We start from the raw sequence: 8,681 nt of genomic DNA, 5'->3' as shown, positions 1-8,681 counted from the left end.
TTAAAATAATATTCACTGCTTTATTTTCTGCTTAGAATGACACTGAAGACATAGTGTACTTGTGCCTCGAAACTATAGCCAATGGGCATTCCGTTCTCATATTCTGCCCCACTAAAGCTTGGTGTGAGTCACTTGCTCAAACAGTTGCTTGTGAATTTAGAACCATTGGTATGCTCGCTTTTTTAATTTTTTAAAATAAGGTGTTCATATTTATCCATCTCTGCCTTGACCACCATCAAAGCATTCATGCTAACAATCTATATTTTGAAACAGGTCTTGGTAGAGATGTTAATGCTACAGAGAGCCTGCCCTTCAAATTACGACAACAGTTGAACGCTGACAAAATTGCAGAATGCTTGGAGCAACTTCGAAACTGTCCCGTGGGGCTAGATTCTTCCCTAGGGAGAGTAGTTTCGTTTGGTGTTGCATATCATCATGCTGGTATGTTGTTTTTTTGTTTTTTTTTACTATCCTTTTTTAAAGTGATTTACCTGTTACATTGAGTTCTATTTACCCCTACCTATCATGACATGAATTATATAGTATTTGTTTCACAGGCCTTAGTATGGATGAGAGAGATATTGTGGAAGGCTGCTTTAAAAATGGAACTCTTAGGGTACTCGTTGCAACAACGACACTTTCATCTGGAGTTAACTTACCAGCTCGAAGAGTAATCATCAGATCACCAGTCTTTCAGGGACGACCAATCGACATTCTTTCATACCGCCAAATGGTAGGACGTGCTGGACGAATGGGAGTTGATTCGGCCGGTAAGGAGTATGACTTATGATAACAAAATTGCTCAATTGTTCCCAGTGCTTTTTCATAAAGTAGACTTTGTAAGTAAACTAACCTGGTATTGTTTCAGGGGAAAGTATTATAATTTGTCAGAAAACTGAACAACGAATAGTTTCAAGCTTAGTTTGCTCGAGTTTGAAACCAATTGAGAGTTGCCTGGGTCATGGTGATCTTTCTGCTAGCTTGAAGCGAGCAGTTTTAGAGGTGTTTATATCTCTTATCTCAACTTTATCATAGGTATTTGTAACACCTCTGTTGTAATTGATGCATTTAAAAATTATTACTCTCTTGGTTTGAAGGTGATAGCAAGTAAAGTTGCCACTACACCAGCAGATTTGGAACTCTACACAAATTGTACCCTCCTTGCCTCGAGTAGAGCAGAATCTGAGAATATTGTGGACCCAGTTTCTGCTTGTATTACCTTTCTCAAGGAAAATGAGCTAATTAGACTGCAGGTGACTGATTCTGCAATTTTTGGACTCAAGGATAGGTGTGGTATATGCTTCTAAAACTGGAGTTTATACCAAATTTTTGTTTTATAGGTTGATGATGAAGGAATTTTATGCTATACACCTACCCCATTAGGGCAAGCTTGTCTCTCAGCATCAATACATCCTGATGAAGGACTCCGCTTATTTCAAGAACTCCAAAGAGCAAGACAGTGCTTTGTTTTGGAAAATGAACTGCACCTTGTGTACCAAGTACATGTCCCAACGCTGAGGTCGATTTGGGCTTTTTAATGTGATTAATTCTGTAATTAACATGCTTTCTTTATTAGGTCACACCTCTTAATGTGGCTGATCAGTGGGGCAACATAGATTGGATGCATGTTCTAGCCTTATGGGAACAACTCACTCCTGATTTGAGACGTGTTGGTGAGCTGGTTGGTGTTGAGGACCGGTTTATAGTGAGAGCCATGCGAGGTACAGTCAACTTGAAACTGGAAAAGCAGGTAATAATTTGCAATCTGTTTATTAGTAGATTAAAAAAAATAAAAAAATTGCCTTTCTTTAAATTGTCAACAAAGACATCCTCCAAGAGCTTGCTCCATCAGTGGGAGTGATACAGTATATGGCAGTAATTTTCAGTTGTGGGAAAGTTTTGAGAAGCATTAACCTTTGTTTTAATTAAATTTTATTTGCCTTATTTTCAGCGTCAGAAGCTAATGGTTCACAGAAGATTCTACACTGCTCTTGCCTTGCATGATTTAGTGAATGAAGTTCCCCTCAATAAAGTGGCTGTGAAATTCAATTGCTCACGAGGAATGCTTCAAAGCCTGCAACAATCAGCAGCCACTTATGCAGGTATGAAATGAAACTTAACATATTCAGAAAACTACATGAGAAAATGTGAACACTTGTACACCTTACAAGTATTAATCCACTCTCCCCTCATCAGGTATGGTTACTTCATTTTGCAACAGACTTGGATGGTCCTCTGTAGAGCTCCTAGTTGATCAGTTCCAAGACCGTCTTCATTTTGGAACTCACAGAGAACTACTGGACCTTCTGAAGGTACCCTCTCTAAATGGTCCACGGGCTAGAGCTCTCCACAATGCAGGAATTACTAGTTTGTCTGAGTTGACTACAGCAGATGTGCTGGCTGTTGAAAATGCTTTGCTAACTACCATACCGTTCTCAAGGTAAAAGAGTTAAATTTGATGCTTTAACAACCTTTCTTTTCCCATCATTTTTTAAATTGATTATTTCCTGCTCTTTAGTGAAAAAGATAGAGATGGTGAAACAACATCAGAATCGGAGCGCAGACGGAAATTGAAAGGAATTTGGGTGACAGGCAGGCAGGGCCTGTCCGAGCGAGAAGCTGCCGAGCTGCTGATACAGGAGGCAAGATCAATTGTTCAGGTAAGGGATCAGTGCTCGGTTTTTCATTGATATTGTTAATGTCGGACACATTTTCAACTGAAGTAATTTGGTTTTTGTCTGTCTTCTAGGCGGAACTGGGTCTTGCTGAAGTCAACTGGAATCAAAGAAACCAAGAGAATTCCTTGATCAATCCTAGAAATACCCAAACATCCGAAAATCAACAGAATTCTTCTAGTAATACTACTGATATCCTTCCAGGAAAGAATGCTTTCATAATGGCTGACATAATGTCTGTCAACAGCAAAGATGATTTACCAAAGGTTTTGCCAGTACAAATAGAGAATTCAACTAGCAAAACTGATAAGGTTGAAATCATGGCTAGTGTAGAGGACAAGACTCTTTTACATGACTCAGACAAAACTGATCCAAGTTTTCAACATAAAAATATTACTAATATAAACTTTATTGGACATGAGGAGGAATCATATAACAACGAAAGTTTGAAGGACAATGGAAGTTTTGAATTGGAAGTAGAGTCTAGTAAGGGGGCACAAAACATGAGTACTAGTGTATCGGAGTCCAAAAGTGTAACGCTTCAGAATTTAGCTGAAGTTGAAGAAGAAAGAGAGCGCAGTCAACAAAACTTCGAAAGCCTCTCAAGCTCTCCGTCATGTCTGTTGGACAACAATATCTGTGACTTCTCGAATCTCAGTGAAAATGAGACCACTCCCCTTTCACCATCAAACAAGGCAAATCCTGGATCAATTTCTGTGACTAACTCATCAAATAATGTTTTACAAGATAGTTTGGATTTGTTTGGGAGTTCATTCCCAAACTCTGCAATGCAAAATATCTTGGAAAATAATGTTGAACTGATCAATTCAGAAAAAACACCATCAATAACTCAGTGTCAAGATCTTCAGAAAGCTCCTGTTTCTCCTTGTAAGAATGCTGTTGACGCCTCTCTTGAATCTTGGGGAATCAGCATTTCAGCACTTAACAAATTATGTGCAGAAGAAGAAGATTTTGCTCAAAAACCACAAGAAACTGAAAAGGATATCCCTAAAAAATTATCACCTGTTAAAAGGTTGTCACTTGATCTGTTTGCTTCCACCCAAGATGAAATCGAATCTGTGACAGTAACTAATGAAGTTGGGGAAGTTCAAGAGTCAGAAGATCTCTTTTGCTCACCCACAACTCCCACATGTGAAAGGGTTTTAAGACCAAGAAATGGCAGCAGAAGTGGAAGCGAGGGGAACGAAAACAGCACAGCATCCCAACAAGACAGCTCAAAGAGTCCAAATCTATTTGGTGATAGTTTTGAAATTAATTCTGGCCTTATTCATGTACTGGATGGCAAAGAAGGTGCGCTTGCTTGTGCTCAAGAACCACACACCAATAGAACAAATAAAGATCCGGCTATTGATGAGTCTAATCAGGTTGCACAAGGTAATTGCGAAGCCAGTAGGGAAGCATCAGCTTTATTGAAAATGAGAAAATGCAGTGAAATGCGGCGCAAATTTCTTGGCACTGGTAAAAAGACTGCTCAAAATGAACTCAACTCCAGTATTCAAAGTAAATATGAGTCCCAAGCTAATAAAAGAAACCCTGTCATGAACAGAAGCAATAATCTCCATCTGGGACTTAGTCGTCGAGTGTTGACCAAAAGAACTGCTGTTGTAGGGAAGAAAGAAGTTGAAAACTCTTCAGATAGAGATAATGATGAAATATTAACAGATTCATTTCTGGAGGCAGCGTTTGAAACTGCTTTCCATAGCAAAAGTGATGTTTTGCTTTTTTCTGAAGGTGAAAACTCCCCACCAGTCCCTCATGAGAAGAAGATGAAATTTAGTGAATCATCTGATGATGAAGTGGTTTTTTCACCTCCAACAGTTGTTGAACACAAGGACTTAAGGTATAGTACCAGAAAATTTTTGTAGCCTTTGAAGGAAATTTATTGTGCTTTGGCTTCTAAAATTTTACCATGTATTGAAAAAGTTATTGTATTTAAAATATGATTCTCTGCCATTGTGTCTCAGAAAATCTGCAGCTTCCCCTTTTTCCCTTAAGGAAGTAGCAGTGAGTGAAAATATTCACAATGACCAGCAATCTGCTGCGAAAGAGGTAAAATGTGAAAAGCTGCAAGTTATTGGGCCCCCGCTTACCCGTAGAATGCTGGCTAGTCGACAGGTGAGAATGTGAGGATCAAACAGATGTATCTTTTGTTCTCAACATAGTGTACTATATTTTTAATTATAGAAGTTCACCCTCACTGAAGCCAATGTAAAAGAAGATGAAACAAGAGAAGTCTTGTTTCCAGCAGATGTTGGAATCAATCAACTTCAGCATCAAAACCCATTTTCTACTACGACCCCCGTTGAGGATTGGAGTACATACAACATAGTAGACGTTTGTAGAAGCAGAGTCCTATTCAAAACATTTTCTAAGGTACGTAATAATTCAATCTTTTACCAAATCTGTCTTTGAAGTATTTGTAGATTAACAAGTTTTGTTTTTTAGGAGGTTTTGAACACCAGCTTGTGGTCTTTTTCTTTAGCATGTCAGCAAGGGGAAAGTAATCAGACATTTGAAGCAATTGGGAACAAAATTCTCAAAACTCAAAAGTCTTCAAGACACGAAACAAAATCCAATAAAAATACATCACAGTTTTCATTTGGGAACTGTGTTCTTGTTGGTGTTTCATTTTGTTTTGGTGGCACTGATGCATACTACTTAACTTTAGAAGACAAGAGTGAACAGTGCGCTGTTAGTCTCCGCGATCGACTGCAATTGTTAAAGCAAATTCTTTGTCAAAATGAGAAAGCTGCTATGCCTTGGGTCTGTTGTTATGATGTTAAGGAGCATTTTAAACTGCTGTTTAGGTAAGAAAAGACAAATAGAAAAGAGGTTCAATTCGGGCTTTCTAGAGCAGAATACAATCCATGCAGTTCAAACAGTTACAGTCACTGTATACACACATATTATAATTGTAATCTTTTTTAAAAAACATTCTAGATGTATTGGTATTCGAATACTCAACCTTTCACTCTGTGATCCAAAAGTGGCTGACTGGCTGCTAGAACCAGAAGGGAAAGAGAAGACGTTTCAATCCATGGTGACCTTTTAGCTTTGTATTTCTTTGCTTGTTACAACCTTCGTACCCATGCAGTTCATTAAAGAAACCTATTTATCTGCAGGTTTTGAAGTATATGGATATGGCTATTGGTTTAGCTGAACATGCTGGGTGTGTTCGACTTGGCCTTGGCAGTCCAGCTTTGGATATTGAGCAAACTGTACCTGGAAGACAGCGTTCCAGTGTTGAAGCTATACTTTGCTTCCATATTATGAGTGTCCAGTACCAGAAGCTTCAGGATACACAACTCCTCAGAAGCTTTTTTGGCAAGTACATATTAATTTTGGTACATAAGGCTACACTGACAATTTAGAATTAACATAACGGGAAACTTTTCAGATGTAGAGATGCCAGTTATTGTGTGTGTTGCTGGAATGGAGTTGGCTGGAATCGGTTTTAGCTCAGCCACGCTACAGAACCTTCAAGGGAAGCTCCTCGAGGACATGTCATCATTAGAAAGAAAAGCATATCAATTAGCAGGACGCTCATTTTCTCTGACGTCACCCCTAGATACTGCACGGGTAACCATTTCTTCTGTCAATTCTAAATCCTCCTGATTCATTTTAGTACTACTAGTAACTGAACTATTCCTCAGGTTCTGTATCAAGAACTAAAACTGGGGCAAGGCCAATCTCTGAAAGGCAGACAGAAGAATACAAGCAAGGAAACCCTGACCAAACTCACTTCAGAGCACCAGCTCCCAAATGTGATTTTGTTGTGGAGAAAGCTAAGTGCAATTCATTCCAAGGTAAGTAATTTAGTGTCAACTAATTTATCTGATCCGATAAGTTAGAATGCAATTCAGTACTGTTTTTAATAGGTAGGGCGTTACTTCAAGATTCCTGAGTTTATGATTTCCATTTCAGACTGTATGCCCTTTGCTCCCAACAGAGCCATGCACACGCTTGTATGGACGCTATATTATGCATACTGCAACTGGGCGCATTTCTATGTATGAGCCAAATATTCAATGTATCCCTAGGGATTTTGAAATTTCACCCGATTCCAATGAGAAAATTTGCATGAGAGCTGCTTTTGTTGCTTCAGCAGGTGATATGCAAATCTTTTTCTAATTTAGACAACATTTATCAGAATTAAAAATGTTTTCTATCACTATCCTTTGTTCATACTTCCACAGATACTTTACTGGTTGCTGCAGACTATTCACAACTCGAATTGCGACTTTTAGCCCATCTTTCTGGAGAACCTAAACTGAAGAACATTTTAAACGGTGGTCAAGATGTGTTTTGTAATCTTGCTGCCACGTGGAATGGTATCCAGTGTGATAAGGTACCTATAAATATTACATTATGTATAAACTTAGAATTTTTGTGTAAATTGAAGTAAATATTTACTCAGTTGGTACATTTTATAGGTGACTGATGGTCTGAGACAGAAGGCCAAACAGCTATGCTATGGCATCATTTATGGGATGGGGTCTAGAGCTTTGGCAGATCAACTCGGTGTAGAAGAAACAGAGGCGACATCACTCATGGAGTCATTTCATAATGCATTTCCTGGTATTAATTTTAGTTGAAATATATGCAGGAATACAACATACTTTATTTTATGGTGAGGAAATTCTGTAACTTTTGTCTCTTTATTTTAGGCATAAATAGTTTCTTGGAGAAGACAGTGTCTCAGTGCCGTGAAATGGGGTATGTTAAAACATTACTGGATAGACGCCGGTATCTTCCAGGCATAACAAGTTCCAGCTTTCATGTGAAAGGTATGGCATTCTATTCCCGTATATTTTATTTCCATCTTTTAATCTATGTCTACATGTACCTGTTAAAATGCTGCCATTTGTCTTTATAAGTTTGAGAGGTAGTGGGAGTCACGTTAGCTTTTCTGTTCAGCTCATGCAGAGAGGCAGGCAGTGAACACAACAGTGCAGGGATCTGCTGCTGACCTCACCAAGACTGCAATGGTTGCTGTTGAAAAGGAAATCTTAAAATCATTCTGTGTGTCACACACGGACAAGAAGAACCATTGTCTCACTGTTCCACAACTTGTTTTAAATCTACATGATGAGCTCATGTATGAGGTGAGGTGTAGTCTATTGAATGTATATTGCAATGTGAAGGCGAAATCATGTATTTTTAATAACCTCTTGTTTCTGCCCTACTTCACATCCAGGTCCCTGAAGCTGTTGTTGATCAATTTTGCAAACTACTCAAGACAGGAATGGAAAGTGCTATTTATTTATCTGTTAAACTGCCTGTAAAAATAAAGATAGGGAAGTCTTGGGGTGAATTAGATCTTAAAGTTGTTGAATGAAATTATTTTTTTTTCCCCTGAAATTGTTATGGATTATATACAATCTATTAAAGTAAATTGTGTTAATTATCAATTGAGAATGCCTTTGAACAAATGAATTTGTTTTGTTAACATCTTACCCAATGTTTGGATGATAATTTCTGTGATAATTTTTCAACTGTTATATAGGCTTATCATAAATTATTGATATCCTCTCCCTCTCTGCTTTTTAATGGTGCAAATTGTGACTTTTATTTTATTTTAATTTGCCCATTTCTGATGTATTTACAATGTACTTCAATGTGTATGAATTGAAAAAACTGTCAGGGAGAGGCCGTGAAAGGCATCGCATGTTGTAATATGTGAAGTGTTAAAGATTATTATATTAAGAGTCAATGGAAAACTTCCAAATATTTTACTGCATCTTCAATATATTTCAAATAAACAATGTGAAAACAAAATTAATATGTATCAGGTTTATCTGACCCGACTGTAGAAGATCCCCTATCCGATAGGGCCTATCTGGCAGTATACGATACCTGACGAATCCAGGAGGGCAAAAGCCAAGGACCGGCTCGGCAGATGATCCCTGACAAGCCGAAAGGCTTCAGCCAAGCCGAAACTGTCGGTCCTAAGATCAACTCCCGGATGGGCCAGGCTCTTTTTTT

The 8,681-nt window shown here is 38.3% G+C and overlaps 1 protein-coding gene across 1 annotated transcript; it reads left to right on the top strand.

The window, feature by feature from the left end:
* Nucleotides 1–39: 39 nt before the first annotated feature.
* LOC127749659 (DNA polymerase theta-like) lies at nucleotides 40–8,478 on the top strand. The gene is made up of 24 exons (XM_052268724.1): nucleotides 40–168; nucleotides 274–441; nucleotides 558–770; nucleotides 869–1,002; nucleotides 1,098–1,253; nucleotides 1,341–1,499; nucleotides 1,577–1,750; nucleotides 1,952–2,102; nucleotides 2,197–2,440; nucleotides 2,519–2,660; nucleotides 2,750–4,536; nucleotides 4,661–4,811; nucleotides 4,881–5,069; nucleotides 5,142–5,503; nucleotides 5,637–5,736; nucleotides 5,819–6,020; nucleotides 6,094–6,275; nucleotides 6,350–6,502; nucleotides 6,621–6,804; nucleotides 6,893–7,044; nucleotides 7,130–7,274; nucleotides 7,364–7,483; nucleotides 7,614–7,801; nucleotides 7,894–8,478. Exons 3-24 carry the CDS (start codon nucleotides 566–568, stop codon nucleotides 8,032–8,034), a joined length of 5,421 nt encoding a protein of 1,806 aa, XP_052124684.1. The 5' UTR covers nucleotides 40–168; nucleotides 274–441; nucleotides 558–565; the 3' UTR covers nucleotides 8,035–8,478.
* Nucleotides 8,479–8,681: the final 203 nt, after the last annotated feature.

Source organism: Frankliniella occidentalis, unplaced genomic scaffold, assembly GCF_000697945.3.
Source record: "Frankliniella occidentalis isolate FOCC.00 unplaced genomic scaffold, Focc_3.1 Scaffold75, whole genome shotgun sequence".
NCBI lineage: Eukaryota > Metazoa > Arthropoda > Insecta > Thysanoptera > Thripidae > Frankliniella > Frankliniella occidentalis.
The sequence above is the reverse complement of the archived record's forward strand: the minus strand, read 5'-3'. Positions and strand labels throughout refer to the sequence as shown.

Bases quoted from the DNA above. Each gene is read 5' to 3' on its own strand.
- LOC127749659 (XM_052268724.1), top strand. From the start codon at position 566: ATGGATGAGAGAGATATTGTGGAAGGCTGCTTTAAAAATGGAACTCTT. The intron at 2,441-2,518 runs GTAAAAGAGTTA...CCTGCTCTTTAG, and splicing joins ACTACCATACCGTTCTCAAG to TGAAAAAGATAGAGATGGTG. The intron at 4,537-4,660 runs GTATAGTACCAG...ATTGTGTCTCAG, and splicing joins GTTGAACACAAGGACTTAAG to AAAATCTGCAGCTTCCCCTT.